The 21038-nt window shown below is 35.4% G+C and overlaps 4 protein-coding genes across 6 annotated transcripts in view; 3 read left to right on the forward strand and 1 right to left on the reverse strand.

The window, feature by feature from the left end:
* The first annotated feature begins 1150 nt into the window (after positions 1-1150).
* LOC110416266 (oligopeptide transporter 4-like) lies at positions 1151-6968 on the forward strand. The gene is made up of 6 exons (XM_021428211.1): positions 1151-1672; positions 1963-2060; positions 4973-5548; positions 5676-5928; positions 6048-6230; positions 6342-6968. Exons 1-6 carry the CDS (start codon positions 1151-1153, stop codon positions 6966-6968), a joined length of 2259 nt encoding a protein of 752 aa, XP_021283886.1.
* A 1494-nt stretch (positions 6969-8462) lies between these two features.
* Positions 8463-14086, forward strand: LOC110416265 (oligopeptide transporter 2-like). Of its 3 annotated transcripts, none has more exons than XM_021428208.1 (6): positions 8463-8981; positions 9071-9168; positions 10132-10695; positions 10804-11056; positions 11347-11529; positions 12650-14086. In XM_021428208.1, the coding sequence occupies exons 1-6, from the start codon at positions 8478-8480 to the stop codon at positions 13262-13264; spliced, it is 2217 nt and encodes a 738-aa protein (XP_021283883.1). In that variant the 5' UTR covers positions 8463-8477; the 3' UTR covers positions 13265-14086. The 3 variants fall into 3 exon arrangements, with proteins under 3 accessions (XP_021283883.1, XP_021283884.1, XP_021283885.1); XM_021428209.1 differs by having other exon boundaries at positions 8723-8901; XM_021428210.1 differs by having other exon boundaries at positions 8723-8883.
* A 1669-nt stretch (positions 14087-15755) lies between these two features.
* On the reverse strand, positions 15756-18239 carry LOC110416268 (Pentatricopeptide repeat (PPR-like) superfamily protein). Its single transcript, XM_021428212.2, has one exon. It carries the CDS (start codon positions 17924-17926, stop codon positions 16106-16108), a length of 1821 nt encoding a protein of 606 aa, XP_021283887.1. The 5' UTR covers positions 17927-18239; the 3' UTR covers positions 15756-16105.
* Positions 18240-19061: 822 nt separating this feature from the next.
* The window catches only part of LOC110416518 (putative ubiquitin-like-specific protease 2B), a gene marked incomplete at its 3' end in the record, with an annotated part of 5166 nt that continues 3189 nt past the window's right edge, over positions 19062-21038 (forward strand). Inside the window, exons 1-2 of the mRNA XM_021428522.1 lie at positions 19062-19199; positions 19694-19758. Coding sequence (XP_021284197.1) covers positions 19062-19199; positions 19694-19758 — 203 coding nt within the window. The remainder of the gene's footprint in view (positions 19200-19693; positions 19759-21038) is intronic.

Genomic DNA, 21038 nt, shown 5'->3' on the forward strand with positions numbered 1-21038 from the left:
CATAATCATATGATTTTTTTTTACCCTTCACATCAATACTATATAAATATAAAATAACAAGTGATATTTTAACTAATAATATTTAATCAATTATTTGTCGTAAGAATTTATTTAATTCAAAATAAAAATATAAAGACTTAATTAAACTTAATGAAAGAATAAGGGTTTATTTGAATTTTCTTAAATAGTTCAAAAGCTCTTTTAAGCAATATACCTAGCTTAATTTCTATGAAAAACCATATTTAATATTTTTATAGCATAAAATAGGTAGCATCTCTTTTCATTCTCAAACAATGACATGCATTTTGTATTATTCCCTTTGAAATTATTCAATTGTATAATTCGAAGTTTCAATCCAAACCGGTGAATTTTAAATTCTGTCTGTAAAATATAATGAGCATACAAACCATGAAAGAGAAATTGAAATTTATAGCGAAATATGCAACAATCTTAACGGTTAGTACAAAGTCCAAAAATGGATTAATGATCAGATGATCTCATATATTCAGAAAAAAACAATGGAAACAAATTGACCATATTTAGACATTCCTTGAGCCGAATAATGCTGGCCGATGATATATATAGGTTTCTATATTAATCTCTAACCTTTTCCTAAGTATTTGTAAACTATGGAATTTTGGAATCTTAGGCCGTTTTGTCAAATGCAGTATCTGTACTGTATGGAATGTGCACACGTAGTCTTACAGCGTAAAGCTACATCCATGAACAGTTATTTGATTAATTATCTCATCTCCCATGATTACATGTATGCTATATAGTAACAAGCAGAGACACTTCATTTGCTGACCTCTCTTTTGGTAATCATCTTTAATTTATTTTCAAGCTGATGTTGAACCTTTGAATTAACGAATTAGTGCCATTGCAAGCAATTTTTATTGAAGTAAACAACGTACAACTCTCATGATATAGAAATCACCGTTCAAAAAAGGTAAGACTACGGACCTTGCCCGGCCGATGTCGAAGAAGTTGACCCCCAAAAATGATATAATAAACACCCAAAACAAAAAATAGCAGCAAAACATTCTCCCTCCTCTGGAATAAAAAGTGGCATCGATGTGCTAAACAAAGCCGCAGCAGCAAGCAGTCTCTCAAAGGCTACTTAGTTTTATCTTTTCTTTGGATTCTCTCAATGGGAACTGTGGAATTAGATGCATCAACAAAGCTAGATAAGAAACCCAAAGTGGAGCCTGAAATAGACGAGAGCGAGCTCTCACCGATAGAAGAAGTTCGTCTAACAGTGCCCAACACCGATGAGCCTTCACTCCCAGTATGGACTTTTCGGATGTGGTTCTTGGGTCTTTCCTCTTGTTTGCTTCTTTCCTTCCTCAACCAGTTCTTCGGCTACCGTTCGGAGCCACTCGTCATCACCCAAATCACTGTCCAAGTGGCAACTCTCCCCATCGGACGGTTCATGGCTTCTGTTCTTCCTACGACTAAGTTTCCAATACCTGGGTTTGGTTCCAGGCAATTCTCGCTCAACCCGGGACCCTTTAACATGAAGGAGCATGTTTTGATTACGATATTTGCTAATGCTGGGAGTGCATTCGGGAGCGGTACTGTTTACGCCGTTGCTATTGTTACCATTATCAAGGCTTTTTATGGGAGGAGCATCTCTTTCTTGGCTAGTTGGCTTCTTATCATTACTACACAGGTTCGTTTACTCTACTATACATGTATGTTAATAAGGTACAGTAACAGTTTTAAAAGAAAAGTCTGAGACTACGGAATAAGAAGTTCTCAGGTTTAAATTAACCCTCGTTTTGATGTTGTGTAATGTTTTAAAAATGAAAAACAAAGAGGAAATGAACCATCTTTCCTTTGCAAAGTGTCGATAGCAATGCTATCACTAAGCGCAGTTGGTTTTGGGTTTGGTTATTCTTGTTTCTGGTAAGTTATATATGCTCAGGTTCATCGGTATATGGTGTGATTTGTCTAGCGCAGGTGATGGGATATGGCTGGGCGGGGCTCCTGCGGAAGTACGTGGTCGAGCCGGCGCATATGTGGTGGCCCTCTACTCTTGTTCAAATTTCTCTATTCAGGTAATTCAAGCTCTTTGGTCTTATCCCAATATTTGTTATCCATTTGAAACGACAAAGGAGTAGAGTTAGAGCATTTTTTAAAAAAGGGCTAAATAAAAAGAAACATTAAATAATCAAAAAATTTTATATAAATTCAATTATCACTTATTAAAAGATAATAAAATTATTAAATATTAAACATGTAAAAAAATATACATTAATAATGATGATGGGTGTATATATATATATATATATATGACTGAATGGAATTATGAAAAGAGTGTCTCTCACTTTTTGTGTACAAGAGTAGAAAAGAAAATAATTTTTCAAATTCAAACGAATTATCTCTTTACCTTGTATGCTCTAGCTCTCTCTTATTTTCTATTTACTCTTAAATTGCTAATTAACAAGATTGGGTTATCGGTTAAACTATTGAGATATAATATTTATTATAGTATATTGGTTAACTGTTAAGATATAATATTTATGATAAACTTAGATTTATGTTAAAACTTAATGAGTTTGGATTACTAGACTCATTTTTATATTTTTTTAAATTTGATAGACTTAACATATTAGTTTAGAATATATTTGTTGGGCTTGACGAACAATATGCTAACTACAATGACTAGGAGAGTGCATTAATTGATTACAACCGTGCAACCGACCGAAACCAACGCCGACGGTCATAGTCGGCTCGATTATTTGGTGCTACTTTGAAAGTCGCGTTAATTGTCGTTTGAGTGTTTGACAGTTCAGTACCAGCCACACTACCTCCCACCCGAGTCGTATGAAAAACGAGGGAGGGGTGAAATTTTCATTTTAGCCCTTTAATCTCCTTTTGTCTTCTTTCTCTTTCTCAATTGTTGTATTCACTCATAAAATTAACCCATTTTTTCCCTTTAAAACCCTAAAAACCTTATTGGCTTCTTCCTTGATCCTCATCAATGGCGTCGTTGGCCCCTTGTTGCCGTGTTGTCCTCCTCGCCAGTCACCGATCATATCTTGCAAACTTGCAATTGCTGCCATCTTCCCTTTGTTCAAGCTCAAGCTCAAGTCAAGCCCATCCACCCTCCAACCGACGAAACGATGAAATCGAAGTCGGTTTCGATTGATCGATTTTTCCTTACGACTGGTCGATCTCGGTCTGTCGTAAGGAAATTCTGTTTCAATCAGTTTTGATTCCTCCCGAAATCGAAATCAACCGATGCTCAGCCCTAATAATGATTCTAATTTTATAAAACAATTTGAAGAATAAAAATAATTATTAAATAAAAAATATTTTGAGAGCCTTTTAAAATGTATAATAAATAAAATTATATTGAAAGAAATACAATTATTTCATTCTATCAATTTATATATATATCCTTGTTATTTAAATTTTACAATATATATTAGAATGCATTGGTTATTTTAAATCAAAAATGATATATTGATGAAATTCTATACTACAATTTATATTAGAATTATATAATAATTTTATTATTTTTAAAGATTAAAATATAAAAATAAAATCTACATAACAAAAAAAAAAAGAACAAGACAAGTATAAGATAAAATTCACATATGATATAATAAAAAAAGAAAAAGAATATGATTGATGGTTTATAGAAATTTATGAAAAAAAAATCTATAGAAATTTAAAATATATGAGTAAATAAAATAGAAATAAAAATAATAAAATAAATTAAAAAAATAAAAACAACATTAAAATGGAGTCACAGATATGAAATTATTTAATTTGTTATTCTTTGTTTGTATTAATTATTAAATATAACATTATTTTGAGAGGTTATTAAGAAAATTTATTTAAAAATTTTAAAAAATTATATAATATGTAAAAAAAATTAAATTTTGAGAGTGCCATGACCCCACATCACATAAAGAGGCTCCACCTCTGAAACGACATATCACATGAAAGTACTAGAAAAATATCTGTGTTTAATTGGCTTCTTCAACAACCCGTACCTTACCTGATAAATTTTAATGCAAAAAGTATCACCAAGGATCCTGAAATCTAGTGCGTTATTCTAATTCTAAAAGTAATTTATGAATAGTTTTCAATTTTCTCAAATGAATAATGAATTTGATACATATTTTTGTATGTATTTCACATTTATATGCTGGCTGGCTGATTATCCATCATATTAATTATTATATAATTAAGTATTTTTAGTCATTTTTATCTATCTTATATATATATATATATATATAATTGTGAGAAGGAGTATTCGAATCTTATTCTTTAAGTAGGAAGATAATACATGAATTAATAAACTAAATACTTAAATACATATATATATATATATATATACAATCTTAATTTTAGAAAAAACTTAAGTCTACCAACTTATGCAAATTGGTTAACTGAAAGTATTTTTGTAACTTATTTTCCCATTGGCTATCTGTAGACAATATCCCTTGAAAATCATTCTAAGTTATCAATGGATACTTTCGCCAGTGAATAATTAAAAAAGATCCTTTATTGATAGAAATCGTTTGTCAATAAATTTTTTATCTTTTTAATTTAATAATGTCAAAATCTTTTTTGACAATTTTTTGACTATATAGTGTTTGTCAAAAATTTTCATAAAAAATTGATCAATGAGTTATCAAATAAGGTAATACTAATAACATGTTTAATAAAAATTATAATGTGACATTATTTTAATAGATACCTAAAACAACTCACTTTTAAGATGATTTTAGTATAATTTAACTCAAGTTAAAACATATTAATATATTTTATTTAGATAAAAAATTAAAAAATTAATAAACTTACGTTAAATTATGATTAAAAATTAAAAATAAAAGTATTTTATCCAAAAAAAAAATCATCAATACCGAATAGGCTTAGTGAGAGTTCCAAATCAAATATAGACCTTAGATAGATTAATTGGCGCCCGTGATGAATTCTGCTGCTGATTTTTCAGGACGCTGCATGAAAAGGAAGAAAATGATGGCAAGCGCCGCATTTCACGAGCGAAATTCTTCGTGATCGCACTAGTTTGTAGCTTTTGCTGGTACATCGTCCCTGGGTACCTTTTCAACACATTGCAAAGCATCTCCTTGGTCTGTTTGGCTTTCCCCCATTCAGTAACTGCCCATCAAATCGGGTCAGGCCTGAGTGGTCTCGGCATAGGGGCCTTTACTCTCGACTGGACAACAGTTGCCTCCTTCTTGTTTAGCCCTCTCGTTTCGCCCTTCTTTGCCATTGTAAATGTCTTCATAGGATATGCCTTGATAATTTATTTTGCGATGCCAATATCTTACTGGGGCCTGAACCTGTACAATGCCAAAACTTTCCCGATATTTTCAGCGGACTTGTTTACTTCACAAGGTCAGTTGTATAACATTACACAGATTGTTAATGAGAAGTTCGAGCTAGATCTGCCAGAATACGAGAAGTTAGGGAGGATCCATCTGAGCACTTTCTTCGCTCTCACCTATGGATTTGGGTTTGCCACCATTGCGTCCACAGTAAGTCATGTGGCCTTGTTCTATGGAAGGTAATTCCTTTGTACTAATTCAGAAGGAAAAATTCACTGTTCTTATTGCACTCTCCAAGACTTTCAGTTAATCACTGAACATCTACTGAAGCTGCATCTTAAGTAAAGAGGATCGTGTTAATTACAGGGAAATTTATAGTAGATACCGAGCTTCTTCCAGGGAAAAGGCCGATATACACACTAGGTTGATGAGAAATTACAGGGACATACCTTCATGGTGGTTCTATTTGCTTCTTCTCGGCTCAATTGTTGTTGGCCTTGCACTCTGCATCTTCCTTAACAAGGATGTCCAGATGCCTTGGTGGGGACTGTTATTTGCTGCTGCACTCGCCTTCGTCTTCACCCTGCCTATCAGCATCATAACAGCCACGACAAATCAGGTTCTTTAAGATAAATTTTGGTTATCAATAGAGATAAAATATTTTAAATTTCCATTTATTTGACTTTTATAGTAACTTTAAGATTCCTAAATGCAAAAGTTTTTATTCTCTCCCTGCAGACACCAGGGCTAAATATCATTACAGAGTATATAATGGGGGCAATATTGCCTGGAGAACCAATAACCAATGTCTGTTTTAAGACCTATGGGTACATAAGCATGGCTCAGGCAGTTGCTTTTCTTAGTGATTTCAAGCTCGGTCATTACATGAAAATCCCTCCAAGATCAATGTTCCTGGTTCAGGTATTATAACATATTCTCTCTATAATTGTTTCGTTTTCTTAGAACTAACAGATCTTTATTTTCCTGCTTCTAATTCTCTTACATTTTTCAATTGTTGCATTTGCACACCAGTTCATCGGGACCGTTTTAGCAGGAACAGTTAACCTTGGCGTGGCCTGGTGGCTTTTAACTTCTGTTGATAACATATGCCACAAAGATCTTCTTCCAAAAAATAGTCCTTGGACATGCCCCGGTGATAGAGTCTTCTTTGATGCATCTGTTATATGGGGTCTGGTTGGACCTAAGCGAATTTTTGGCTCTCTTGGACAATACTCAACACTTAACTGGTTCTTCCTAGGAGGACTTTTGGGACCAGTTGTGGTATGGCTTTTGCACAAGACATTTCCTAGTCAGTCTTGGATTCCCCTTATCAATCTACCAGTACTTTTGGGTGCAACTGGTAGCATGCCTCCAGCATCACCATTGAACTATACTTCCTGGATTTTGGTTGGTACCATCTTCAATTTCTTCGTCTTCAGGTATCGAAAGCAATGGTGGCAGAGGTATAACTACATTCTATCAGCAGCACTGGATGCGGGAGTAGCCTTCATGACAGTCCTGCTTTACTTTGCACTAGGCTTGGAGAATAAGAGTTTGAATTGGTGGGGTTCTAGTCCTGATTATATTCCTGAACACTGTGATTTAGCAGGTTGCCCCACTGCAAAGGGCATATCAGTTGATGGGTGCCCAACATTTTAAGCTTCATGTTTTCCTTTCTATGTTCATAGTTAATGCTGTACTCTGTTCAAATCTGCTACTTTATTTTTCTGAAGGTCTCAGCAAGTCACAGAATACCAAAAAAAGCATTCAAGCTTAATGAAAGAATTTGTGTGATTCATAATAAGCTGGGTTGGCTAAACAATTATGTATATAAGCTAAGTTTGTGTCATTTTTACTGTTGTTAATAGCATTATTATTCACTCTACAAATAGGTTGGTGAGTGCATAAATCATTAGATTAAAAGGTCTCCCCGTCCTTTTCCTTTTTAAATCATTCTTACCGTACATAACCTTAAACATGGTGAATGATTCAACTCAAGAGCACTGATTTCCATAAATCTTGCAACCTTTGGAGCAGAGCCCTGGTTGGATTTTCCATAATTTCTTGGAGAGCTGAATGGAATCATAAAGTATACGTTCCCAAAATTGCTTAATGGGTCCGTCTGCTGTAGCCCTAGTCCTATTTGCCTACACCACTTGAAGCGGTCGCCATTCTTTGACTTTTAGAACTTTTCCTGCGGTAGGTTATCGTTAAAGAAACAAGGATCATGGAATAAAGTCAAAATCAAGAAATTACATTATAAATATATAAATGAGCTTTTTCTTTTGGTTTTCCCACTCTTTCCATTAGCTTTTAGTGATAATTTCGTCATAAATAATATAGGCAAAAATAGAGTTGCCAACCAAAGATGGAAATTACCTTCTGTAATACCTAGTTTGGCATTATAATTAATTAGATTGTACACTAATTTATGGCTGAAGTAATTTGAAAAAAAAGTTGAACTTAACATAAATATACTAAATCCAGCTGGCATTTTTATTATTTGCCATCCAAATTATAGCTTTTAATAAATGACCCAATAACCCAAGGTCAAATTCACCTTAAAATTTTTTATGTAGTAAATAATATTGCTTTGTGTTAGATTTTTTTACTAATACTAATTAATAAGGGTTTTTCCCATCTCTTTTCTTTTCTTTGGAGTTTTTTCTTAATAGGAATATATGATAAGAGTCCCTTGATTCTTTTTAAATGAAATAAGGGCTCTTTGTTTTTTTTGTAAAGAAATAAGGACTCTTGTTCCCTCAGAAGAGTGGATTACTAAAGAACCTATTTTCACTCAACTGCCAACATCATACAAGTTAGCCTTGAAGTTATTAATAATAAATGGGATTAACGTGGTAAGCAGAAAAGGGAAAAAACGTAGAGCGTTGGCTACCTTACAGGTATATACACATAATCAAGAAACAGTACAGATACAATTCTTACTGATCCCACAAGCCCTTCTTAAAAGGCCTCTTGATCGTTATGCATTAATCAAGGGAATGAGCTTCTTCTACGGGGGAGACGTCATCTTCGTCGACCGCCGAAACGACGTCTGCGCTGTACTCTATTTCCAGAGACCTGTTTTTTCCTTGTTCTTTTTGGGTTTGTTGAGGGAGGATATCTACTGCGTCTTTGGGAACCTGTTTTTTGGCCAACACTCTCTCAATGTCGTCTCTGGAAATAGAGTACAGCGCAGACGTCGTTTCGGCGGTCGACGAAGATGACGTCTCCCCCGTAGAAGAAGTTCGTCTTACCGTTTCTAACGACGACGACACAACACTCCCCGTTTGGACATTCCGAATGTGGTTCCTGGGACTCTTCTCATGCTGTCTTCTTTCCTTCCTCAACACTTTTTTCAGTTACCGTACGGAGCCGCTCCAGGTTACCATGATCTCCATCCAGGTGGCGTCACTCCCTGCGGGAAAGTTCCTGGCGAGAGTACTACCAACCACCAAGTTTAATATCCCCGGATTCGGAAACCGGGAGTTTACGCTTAACCCGGGTCCTTTTAACGTTAAAGAGCATGTCTTGATCTCTATCTTCGCTAATGCTGGGGCTGCCTTTGGAGGCGGTACGGCTTATGCTATTGGTATCGTGAATATTATTCGGGCCTTTTATCATAAAAAGATTAGTTTTTTGGCTAGTTGGATTCTAGTCGTCACCACACAGGTTAAAATTCCCACTCCAAAAAAAAAAAAAAAACCTTCAATCTTGGAGCTCCTTTTGTCTCTCATTTGTAGTTGTCTAAATTTTAACAGGTTTTGGGGTATGGATGGGCGGGGATTATGAGGAAGTTCGTGGTGGAACCTGCGCACATGTGGTGGCCGAGTAGCCTGGTTCAGGTTTCTCTCTTCAGGTAAAAGAACACTGTCGTTTATGCATTTGCATCTGCCTCATGATCCTAGTGACGAAACGAATTTCGTTTTTTGTGGGCAATTTCTGTGAATGAGAATTGAATTTATGGTTCATTATTTCACCCTCTGGATTAGTACAACATTTAAACTATGGCTGTGTCTAGGATCATTAATCCGAACTAGATGAGCCCAGGTCTGAGCTAATCTGTGCTTGAGGGATATAAAAGCAGACTTAAAGTTGAAAGTGAGTTTATTTAATCAGTTCCCCGTACTGTTATTTTATCTGGTTATGCCTATGGTGTTCATTAGTTTAACGTCGTAGATTAAAATCCATTGGATATTTATATTTTAGCCCGTCTTGGATAGAATTTTTTGAAGGGGGGTGAAATGTTGGGTGGCTTTTACCTCCATCTTGCGCACATATGCTATGTTTGATAATTGTACATGTTGGAGACAACTGGGTTGGGCTATATAGGTTGATACATGGACTGGAGCAGAGCAAAGGACCAAACTGATCTGGAAAATTGGAATCCAAGGTAATTCAAACTCAGCACGAAAGTTAATGCTGAGGCCAAATATGGAAATTTTGCCAGACTGTATTCCTCGGTTAAATGTAATGTACTAGTGACAGATTTTCCACTCCAATATATCGTTCTAATGCTCATACAGGCCTTCCATTTCTGGCCAACTAGGATTCTATTTTTGGAATTCAGATTCTGCCACCCTGTAATTATGCTGTTTCTCTTTAGTCCTTTCCCCGGTTTGTCTTAGAGTGCCTCTACCTACTTTCAGCACAAAACCAAAATTTTATTTTATTTTACTAGAAAAGGGAAATCAAAGATGATTTGTTTTTTAATTTTGATAGTATAGAATAACATGGTTTGAAATTGCACATTTTTATTGTTAATGCGCGAAGAAATTGCAAAACACACCATCAGCCAATTATGTTTACACATTATTTACAGGGCCATGCATGAGAAAGACAGCAAACGCATGTCCCGAGGGAAGTTCTTCTTGATTGCACTTATTTGCAGCTTCTCCTGGTATGTGTTTCCAGGCTACCTCTTCCCCACATTATCAGCCATTTCTTGGGTCTGCTGGGCTTTTCCCAAGTCAGTAACTGCCCAGCAGATCGGATCAGGCATGGAGGGGATTGGCGTTGGATCCTTTGCCATTGACTGGTCAGTCATAGCCTCTTTCCTTGGCAGCCCTCTGGTCACCCCTTTTTTCGCAATTGTTAACATCTTTGTAGGCTATGCGTTATTTATGTATATCATACTTCCAATTGCCTATTGGGGAGTAAATGTATATAACGCCAAGAATTTCCCAATTTTCTCCTCGCATTTGTTTAATCACAATGGAGAACGATACAACGTATCAGCAATTGTAAATGACAAATTTGAAATAGAATTGCCAGCATACGAGCAGCAGGGACGTGTAAACCTGAGCGTGTTCTTTTCTCTCACCTATGGTATTGGCTTTGCTGCCATTATAGCTACTCTTTCGCATGTGGCTGTTTTTAATGGAAAGTGAGTAATCAAAAACTTTTAATTTTATTGCTTGTCACCTCATTTTTGGCTTTGTTTTTTGGTCTTAATTAATCTTTGACATATAATTTGTGTTGAATGTTGGAACAGGGAGATATATGCACAACTGCAAGCTTCTTTCAAGGGAAAAGAAGATATCCACACCAAGTTAATGAAGAAGTATAAGAACATACCTAACTGGTGGTTTCACCTGATGCTTGTGTTGACATTGCTACTCTCCCTTGTGATGTGTATTTTTTTGAAACATGAAATTCAAATGCCTTGGTGGGGACTCATCTTTGCGGCAGGCCTTGCTTTAGCTTTCACTCTTCCTATCAGCATCATAACTGCCACTACAAATCAGGTAAGAAACTCCCACGTTTATATGTACTTTTCTCTGCCAGGTAATCATGCAGGAACCCAAAGAAAATTACTAGTAAAATTTAGCAAAGAAGCCGGCAATAAATGTTACACTACAAAGCATTCTAAAATCATGTAATTCTGAGTTATCACTAGATTGTTCTTTTGGTTTCCCATATCTGATTACTTTGTGGATCCATCCAGCTTACCTTTGTTTGCTAATGATTGGAGCCCGGAGGCATTGAGCGCTATGTGATTAACATGCATGCTGATTTTCACCCTTTTTGTTGCCAGTCACCAGGACTCAATATCATCACAGAGTACATCATGGGTTACATATTACCAGGAAAACCAATAGCCAATGTCTGCTTTAAAACTTACGGATATATAAGCATGGCACAGGCAGTTTCCTTTCTTAATGATTTCAAGCTGGGCCATTACATGAAGATTCCACCAAGATCGATGTTTGTAGTCCAGGTAAATCTCCTGAAATATACACTTGATTTTGAAAAAATATTTTTTAATGATCATTGTAAATCTAATCGTTAATTAATCGTTAGTGTTTTCGTCAACTTGTTGATATAGCAAAAATAAAAAAATAATTTTATTTTTGATTAATTTTTATAATTATAATTATATAATTTTATTTTTTTATTAATTAAAAAAAAAACTCTCCAAACCCTTAAAGCACTGTCCAGTTTCCTAAGGGAGCACCGGCCGGTGCTTTCTTTTCTTGAGGAGCTGGGAGCACCGATTGGTATTTTTTATTTTTTTAAAATATAATAATAATTTTTTAAATTAATAAAAAAGTATTTTAATTTTTTATTATTTTTATTAACAGTATTTTTAATATTTGAGCTAATTATATATTTTAAAAATTAATAAATTTTTGTGTAATTTTAATTAAAATTTTAAAAATAAGGTATTTTATCCAATATTTGAAAAAAATTAATGATATTGAGCGAATTAAAATTTAGCCAGTAAATTTAACAGAAAAGTAATAAATTTGATCACTCTTCCTGGAGAGCCGGAGACGGAAGCCCCCACCTCGAGAGAAACAGAAAAGACGGCTTATTACATTTAACCGAAAAATCACAAAAATAAAAAAAAATCCTTTTAATTAGCTCTTGTAATAATTTCCCTCACGATCACTCTCGAAGGTAAATTTGTAATAAATCAAAACAGTAAATGAGTCAATTGAGTGAAGTAGATAATAGTAATATAATAAATATAGATAGATTTGACAAGTTAAAAGAAGGAACCATCAAATTAATTCCCGATCCTAGTGTCTATAGCATCATAAATTATCTAGAACTCTACTTGTTTTTGAGATTATCCGTGTTAAGATGCTGTTAAGTGCTCTTTGAGCAGCTGCTCCTTTTGTAATTGTTCAAAACAAGCTCTTTTTATTATAGCTTCCATGCCAACAGGAGTCTCCAAATCTCAACGGTATTCCAGCTCATCATTAATAAAAACCATCTTTCAAAAAAAAATTTTGTGCATCCTAAGATAAATTATATAAGAACAGAACAGGATCCTTTGTAGGGTTGCTTTTTTTTTTCTAATGCCTTTCCTCCTATTTGTGTTCTATTGAAAGGCCATGGGAACTATAATAGCCGGAACAATCAACCTTGCAGTAGCATGGTGGCTGCTGACTACCGTTGAGAACATATGCCAGGATCAACTACTTCCTCCCAACAGTCCCTGGACATGTCCTGGTGACCGAGTCTTCTATGATGCATCTGTTATCTGGGGTCTGGTTGGACCAAAAAGGATCTTCGGTCCTCTTGGAAACTACGCCGCTCTCAACTGGTTCTTCCTTGGAGGTGCCTTTGGACCTGTCGTGGTATGGCTATTCCACAAAGCTTTCCCTAATCAGAAATGGATCTCACTGATCAACCTTCCAGTGCTCTTGGGAGCAACAGCGGCAATGCCACCAGCAACATCACTGAACTTCAATTGCTGGATTATTGTTGGAGTCATCTTCAATTACTACGTTTTTAAATACCGGAAAGGTTGGTGGCAGAGGTACAACTATGTTCTCTCAGCAGCCCTTGATGCTGGCTTGGCTTTCATGGGAGTGCTCTTATATTTCACATTGACCATGCAAGGCATTAGCATATCCTGGTGGGGAGCCGAAGGAGAGCACTGCGATCTGGCTTCCTGTCCAACTGCCAAAGGCATAGTTGTAGATGGCTGTCCAGTGTACTAGATTTGTTTCAACTTCACATCAAATATATCTTAGGCTTTTAGCACTCTAGACTTTCATAAGGAGCTCATCATCGAGAAAGAAGAAAACATAAAGATGTATTTGTAAATCTCGCAACTGTTTTTTTTTTACTTTTTTACATATATTATGTTTCTATATTGAATTTCTTCCCTGCAAATAGAAGAGCTTACAAATCATCTATCTAAGCACTTCCTTCAGCACTGTACTGATACTGTAACGCATGAACAATCCTCGCTCTCCAGTCTCCACCATAGAACAAAATTAAAACAAAAGAAAAAAAAAGGAAAGAAACAAAAGAAATGTAAAAGAATATTTATCTCCACATTTCAACGGATCAAACTGGCTGGCCAAAGTCATTTTACTTGTCCGCAACTGATCTTGATGAAGGAGCAGCATATCGGGAGGAGAACCCACGATACAGAGAGCCCTCAATATCATCATCCCCACAGCCCTCGTCAAAGTTTTGGGCATAGCTCAAAGGGTCGTACCTAAAGCCGCCAACTGGTCTTGGTTGTTTTGCCCTGAAAGCTGCCGTTATGCTATTGCCCAAACTTGTTATTCTTCTTTTTGTCCATGGAAGCTTCAGCTTGAGACGACCCCAGCACGAAAGCAACCCTTCCTCATTTGTGTTCCTCGGAGGTGAACTTCTCTCCATGGTTTTTGAGCTTTTTCCAAGAGAAACTTTCTTGGCTTCTAAATGATGATATGTTTTCTTTATGAAAGGTTGTGGGGTCTCAAGATTTTCACTCACTTCTTTGCTTTGGGTTTTGATTGTGTGGTAGAGAAGAAGAGCATCAGAATGGAGAAAATGTCGTTCTCCTTTTGGTTTTTAAGAATGGAAACAAAGAAAAGGTGGGACGTAACGCAGTGGGAATCTAATTAAGGTACGGAGCCAGAGAGAGTGAAGAAATATTTGTCGCTATTCGTTTCGCCAAACAAAAGTATGCACATTGATGGTGTCATAAATTTGCACCATTGGATACGCTGTAGAAATGTAGATTCTTCAAGCAATGTAGAAACTTGATGACAGCGTCGAGTTTATTCAAGCAAAAAACCATAAATTGGAGTTTTGAACCATAAATGTTAAATTTATCAGTAATAATAATAATAATAATAATAAAAGACCATCATTGAAATTCCCATAGTTATGAGATTCACATTGAACTTTATGGGGGGTTTTTTTTTTTCTTGATAATGAAGATAACTTTTTTTTTTTTTGGAAAGACAGTTGTGAATTTCATTAGAAGAGAGAGAGAGAAAGTTTCCCTAACACAAGAACAAAGAGCGGCCACCTAAAGAGACGTTGTCGTTTGACGGTACGCTTAAAATTGGAGGCTTTGCAGTGAGAATATCCTCATATTGATGGTTGATGCCATTCAAAAAACATAAAAGAAAGAAACTTGGGTGGATAAATCACTTGCTATAAGTAATGGCCGTCAAACCATGTGATTCAAGGGCGTAGACAGCTGCCGTCCTCATCTGGTCCATCCTTTCCTTGGGCACCTGTCACTGTATCCTACACTCGTACAGTCACCATTGTATTTTTCCTTTCCCTCTTTATCCAGTTATTATGCCAACATCCTTGCAACGAGCCTGAGATATCACTACATTTATCCTTACCAGCTGCCTCTTTCCTGTGTTTAATGTCCTTGGGCATCACTAAAAAGATCATACTTGATATTTGGCTTTAGATAGCCCAAAAATTCCTGACTAAAAGCTCAGCTGATAGAAGACTGGCATGGGTGTTTAATAATGGTAGTTGCCAGTCAAAGTGTCACAACATGGACCAATATCTCTATCAGTAACAAGGCTTCTCAGAAATGTATAGAAGAAACTATTTTAAGTGCTCTTCAAAGCAAGTTAAAAGAGAACACAAGCACGAAAAAGGAACAATGCCCCTGGAAGTTCTGGTTTTTAATCTACTCCAGGAGTTTGATAGAGTGAGACTCCTATACAGCTTCCCAAATGATGAATGAGACTCAAAAGTGATAAACACTGATGTCAGAACCTAAAGACACAATTTTTACCATCAAAAAAGTAGCAAGAGGACTCTTAGAAGTACCATGACACTCATAGCAGATGTAACAAACATGATGAACAATATGGTAGGTATATTTTAGCTTTAACAATTGCACAACATTTTTCTGCCTCAATCACATGGTCCTAATGGAATAAAATAGAAGAGGGAGGGGACATCCTTTCTTCTTCTTAAGTGCCCTGAAAAGCACAATTTATATGGTAAGTTAATACTATTTGCCCAGCACTTACATATAGCAGAGAGAAAAAATGCACCTATATCTATCAGGTGCTTTACCATCACAAATTCACATTCCAATCATTGCAGCAGAGTATTTTGACGCATGCAGATTTAATGCCCCATCATGAGTAAAGAGAGAGGAAGGCATCTAGAAAATTTCTTTTAGTAAATTGAATGTAATGCCATGAGAACCAATGAAATAATCCACAAAGAACCTTCTAAGAACGAAACTAATAGACATTATATTGAGCAGAAGACATAGCTACAACATCAGCCGCAAGCTATCAGAAAACTGAAAAGCATGTATAAGCTTAAAGAAAGGATATAAACCAATGTTTATGACAGGTGGAAAGTATAATTCGAGACCAAAAAGTAGAACTCCAACAGGCAAAAGGGGGAGGCTACATGGCTATCTACCAAAATTGAACTTGGACATCATTCAAGAGTGAGGAGAACAATGAGTAAATGCAGTCTCCTAGCTTGCAGAAAGTGGGGCAAGCAGTATAAAGCAGCAAGAATTACCATTGGCCACCCAGAGGAGAACTAAATACAGCATGCACCACAGCCTACATCTTGACAGCTACCTGTTCTGCTGAACTTTTCTTCACAACTCCTCTGGAGCACAACTCATTTAGTAACTCCAAAGCCTCATTAGCAAAGCCTTCGTAAGCTAAACCTTCAATGAGAATGGTGTATGAAGATTCAGTAGGTTTACATCCCCTCATCACCATATAAGCCAAAAAGTCGATTGCACGATCAGTCTGTCGAGCCTTACAAAGGCCCAGCATGATAGAGTTATAGGTTATGGCATTTGGCCTAATACCCATTCTCTCAAAGTCATGAAAAAACTTTATTGCATCATCAACCTTTCCTTCCCTACTAAGTCCTCCAACAAGTGAAGAGTAGGTAATTATATCAGGCTTTAGACCCTTGGCACGCATCTCTTCTAAAAGTTTTATAGCTTGATCTGTTTTCCCTACCTTTGAGAGCCCATCAATCACAGTATTGTATGTGATCAAAACAGGCGAGCAACCCTTCGTACTTAGCTGATTGAGAATCTCAACTGCCACATCAACCTTCCCATCTTTGCATAATGCTGTGAGCAAAGTGTTATAAGTCACAATGTCAGGGTAGCAACCTCTAGACACCATTATCTCCAAATACTCAATTGCTCTCTCCATCTTCTTTTCTTTGCAGAACCCATGAAGCAGTGGATTATAACTTAAGGAATTAGGAGTACACCCATGCTTGGGCATCTTCTCCAAAATGTCAATTGCTCGGCCCAGTAAACCCTTCCGGCATAAGAAATTAATCAGGATATTAAAAGTAACTACACTAGGAGAACAGCCTTTGCGAAGCATATCAGCTAACAACCTCTCTGCATCCATCCACCTGCCAGTGCTACACATGCTACGCAAGATAATATTATGAGTAATCACATTGGGTTGGCATCCATATGATGGCATGTTAATCAAGAACTTGATTGCTTCATCCAATCTCCCCTCCTTACAAATCCCATTGACAAGAACATTATAAGTAACCACATCTGGTTTACATCCTCTACTCCTCATCTCGTCCAATAGCTTCATAGCCTGTCCAACACCGCTTTCCTTGCAAGTCGCTTCAATCAAAATTGTATATGTAATCACATCTGGATAACATTCTCTCTGCAATTGTCGATCCAAAACTTCCATTGCTTGCTTCAACTTCCCACTATCACACAAGCTTCGCAAAATTGTATTATATGTAACAACATCTGGAGCGACACTCATTCGATCCAAAACTTGTAAAGCATTATCAATCTCCCCTGCCTTGCAATAGCCACCAATCAACACATTATAAGTTATAACATCAGGAACTGCCCCTGAATCTTCTATAATCTCCATAACCCGCGTAGCCTTCCTAGTCTTGCCTTTCTTACAAAATCCACGAATTAAACTTGTACAAGCTATAATATCAGGAATCTCACCATGATAAACCATGCCCTCAAGAAGCTTAAACCCTTCTTCCAGTTCACCATTTCTAACAAATTTACGGAGTTGATTATTGCTACCAGATTCCTCAAAATTGTGCAAGGATTTCAGCGGACTAGATGAAACATGACCATTTCCCAAGTGCCCTTGTGAAGAGCTGTCAAGATTTTGCAACCTACCATTAACGCCAGCACTTTCAACCTTTGAAACAGCAAGGACCCCACACCGCCTTTGCTTTTGAAACCCCACAGGTTTGCATCCCGCATAAGCTTTCACAGAACTAAAATTGGCAACAGCTTTAGCCTTAACCCTAGCTTCTAAAAACCTATTACCATTTCTTAAACCCTCCCTGTGAAAGTGTTGAAACGAACAAAACCCTTCATGGGCATGATTTGTATGTACTATCGTATCCATACTTCACTTACGAGTTTGTAAATAACCAAAATATCAATACTCAAAAACCATCCCTTACAAAAGTACTAAAATATAGAATCTCATAGAAACCAGGAAGTTAAAGGCGAGTTATTCCAACAAAGCTATGTGAAGAGACCCTGCCTTTCTTTACCAGAAAAGTGATAGGTATTCATATGGGACTGTTTCAAGAGAGTAAAGAGAGGGAGCTTACCTTGAGATAGGCTTGGTGAAGTGATAACTTGACAGGTGGGAGAGGGTGCCGGCGCTGTGGCTTTATCCAGTTTTGTTTTCTTCTGCTTATGGTTTCTATGAAATATATCTGCACTTGAACTCTGTGGCATTGGACTGATTGGGAGGTGACTGCGAATATAGAGGCTAATTGGACTAAAAGGAGAGTGGGCTCCAACCCAGTAATTATGTTCCCAATTTGGGTTCATACCGATGTCCGCACAATCCTGGGCTCCCTGGATCATTTTCCATATCAGGGGTTATGGACCTTGAGCTCTTATATGTTTCTATCATAAACTCAAATCATATACTTTCATACATTAATTAATATAATTATTTCAATCAGGTAAATTAGTTACCACTTATAAATTTCTGAAAAGTGATTTTTGTATTTATATTCATATAAACAACTATAATTAAGGGTTCACACTACTTGAGCTATTACCTAACTAATATATTCATCAAGTGTTAGTTCAACTAAAATTTATTCAAGCATTATTACACATAAAGTGCTCAAATAAAAAGAAAAAAGTAACTCTCTAATGAGTATGGAAGTGTTAATCGAATTGAATTTAGACATAGATCATCAGAATTAATAATCAGTAGTTATAGATAAATCGCACTAAGTAGTATATCCATGTTGCACTAAAGTGACATATATATAGATATACACATTAATATTAATAATTAAAATATTATGTATTCCATAATGACAATCGTAATATCTCATTTCTCTCTACTTGTTCGTAATTGATCTCAATAAAATATCTTTATGATGACATTTGCTGTGACATCATTTTGAACTTTTAAAATTGCACTAAGGTGATAAGTTAATTTTTTATTATTTTTTTTACATACGAATACTTTCATATGTTAATGCTTAGTGTTGGTAAGCAATTAAAATGTTATGATTCGCTCCGGGATTTGGGTCCTTCGGGACTTTGCACTCTGCCTTGGACAGTTGGACTCAATACCTAACTATCAAGACACGAGATGGTTGCTTCCAGTTATTCTGCCTGGTCCTCGGAATTTGATACTTAACCTGGTAAATTGTACTTTTTAACAGATGGTTGTTTCTCTTTGGCCTGCTTTAACAGTCAAACAATGAGCTGTAAAAAGAAAAGAATAAAAAAGGATCGTTTCAAACTTTATCAATATTAACTGGTGAAAATCAAAGGAGACCTGTCAAATTTTGTTTCAATTACCTACCTATCTGTCGGGTGGTATGGAGATTGCCACCGCATTGAAAAGAAAAGAATGACGCTATTTCCCCCGTTACCGACAGGAAGATTTTCGAAGAAAAAATAAAAAAATAAAAAAATCAGTAACTCAATTAATCTAATATTGATTGGTATATAATTTTTTTATTTAAAAAGTAAAATTTAAATTTTTTTTCTTTTAATTATTAAAAAAACCAATCTAATATTGACACGAACCTTATTCTATAAAGAGTTCCAGGTTCTTTAGGCTGGCACGGAACTTTCTACTTTGCTTTTGCTTTTGCTTTTGCTTTTGCTTTTGATTCCCTTCGAATTGTAGACTTGGACTTGGAAAACCAAAACGTTAGGTGTTCAATGTACCCTGCCTCTGATGAGAGTAAACAGGTAAAAAATAAAAGGAAATTAATTAAGGGACTGGGTTATATGGGAAAGATTTTGACGTGGGAATCTTGTTACGGGACTGCCGACAGGGATTTTCAGCAATGCAAACTACAAATGTAACAATGGTATTGGTCCTATTGCGCTTTATGCTTTTGTTAATCTCTCAGTGATAAGTAGGTTCATGTCGAAAAAAAAAAATTCCGTATGAAGGATAAAATCTCGACTATTGACCAATCTAAAACGGACACGATCTTGGATAAATATTTAATTATTTATAATTGCCTAAGCTCGATTAACGAAGCAATTTGATGCTTTTAACACGTATTTGCTTCTCTGTTTTCTGGTACTGTCCATTGCTTTATGAAGATCTTTCATCAAGTTAAAATGTAGAAGATATTTTGTTGGTGACAAGATATGTTGAATCCTTAAAAGAAACATAGAGCAAATCCTTTTAAGTTATAAGGTCATTCATGAAGATATGCTTCAATTAGCAATGATCTTCTTAGGATTGCAAAGCCTAATGTCACAATTTGGTTGGAGGCGAATAGAGTAATGGATTATACCAAAAGAAGTGAATTTAGCAAAGATTGTGATTAAGATTAGTGTTTGCACTACTTTATAGTACTCAAATTTAAATATTTTTAATTTTTTTTATTTTTTATAAATGGGAAAAAGGAGATTAAATTCCATTCATGCACTAATCGATGACTTAAATGTTTTAGTATAAAAAATTTGTTTACTTTAGTATTTTTTCTAATTAGTGAAATGTAGATTCAAACTTTACTTTATAGACAGAAGATTTAAATTTTACTTTTTATGCACCAATCAATCAAATGTTGAAATGTTTTATTCTTAATTAATGTTAAAAATATTAATTATATATTATTTTTATGATATAAAAAAAAGCCTAATTATGTAACATAAATACATTCCAATCTATCTACATGAGTTTTATGAAATAAAAAATATATTTAAAAAGAAATTTATAAAAGATTTCATACATTAATTATCCATTTTCTTTTTTCAAATTCAATTATTCTCATACAAAATTTAAATCATGCTCGCGCTTACATAAAAAAAATCTCAAATTCATCACAAATTATTTACTATAAAGTTAGATTAATGTTGATATGATAGAGATTTTAAACCATATTCATTTACATTTATATAGTTTAATAGGAGTAATCAGTAGTACAAAAACTTATTCCTTTTTTCGTTAAAAACCTTCGTTTATTTCATACTCATAAGTCAAGCTAGCTTGGTTAAAACTATGATAAAAAGAG

This window comes from Theobroma umbraticum, unplaced genomic scaffold (genome assembly GCF_002168275.2).
Source record: "Theobroma umbraticum cultivar Fairchild unplaced genomic scaffold, ASM216827v3 scaffold_51.0, whole genome shotgun sequence".
Classification (NCBI taxonomy): domain Eukaryota; kingdom Viridiplantae; phylum Streptophyta; class Magnoliopsida; order Malvales; family Malvaceae; genus Theobroma; species Theobroma umbraticum.

Coding starts and splice junctions, on each gene's coding strand:
- LOC110416266 (XM_021428211.1), top strand. CDS start 1,151: ATGGGAACTGTGGAATTAGATGCATCAACAAAGCTAGATAAGAAACCC. Junction 5,929..6,047: donor TAACAGCCACGACAAATCAG/GTTCTTTAAGAT, acceptor CTCTCCCTGCAG/ACACCAGGGCTAAATATCAT. Junction 6,231..6,341: donor GATCAATGTTCCTGGTTCAG/GTATTATAACAT, acceptor TTTGCACACCAG/TTCATCGGGACCGTTTTAGC.
- LOC110416265 (XM_021428208.1), top strand. CDS start 8,478: ATGTCGTCTCTGGAAATAGAGTACAGCGCAGACGTCGTTTCGGCGGTC. Junction 8,982..9,070: donor TTCTAGTCGTCACCACACAG/GTTAAAATTCCC, acceptor AAATTTTAACAG/GTTTTGGGGTATGGATGGGC. Junction 9,169..10,131: donor GTTCAGGTTTCTCTCTTCAG/GTAAAAGAACAC, acceptor CATTATTTACAG/GGCCATGCATGAGAAAGACA.
- LOC110416268 (XM_021428212.2), bottom strand. CDS start 17,926: ATGGATACGATAGTACATACAAATCATGCCCATGAAGGGTTTTGTTCG.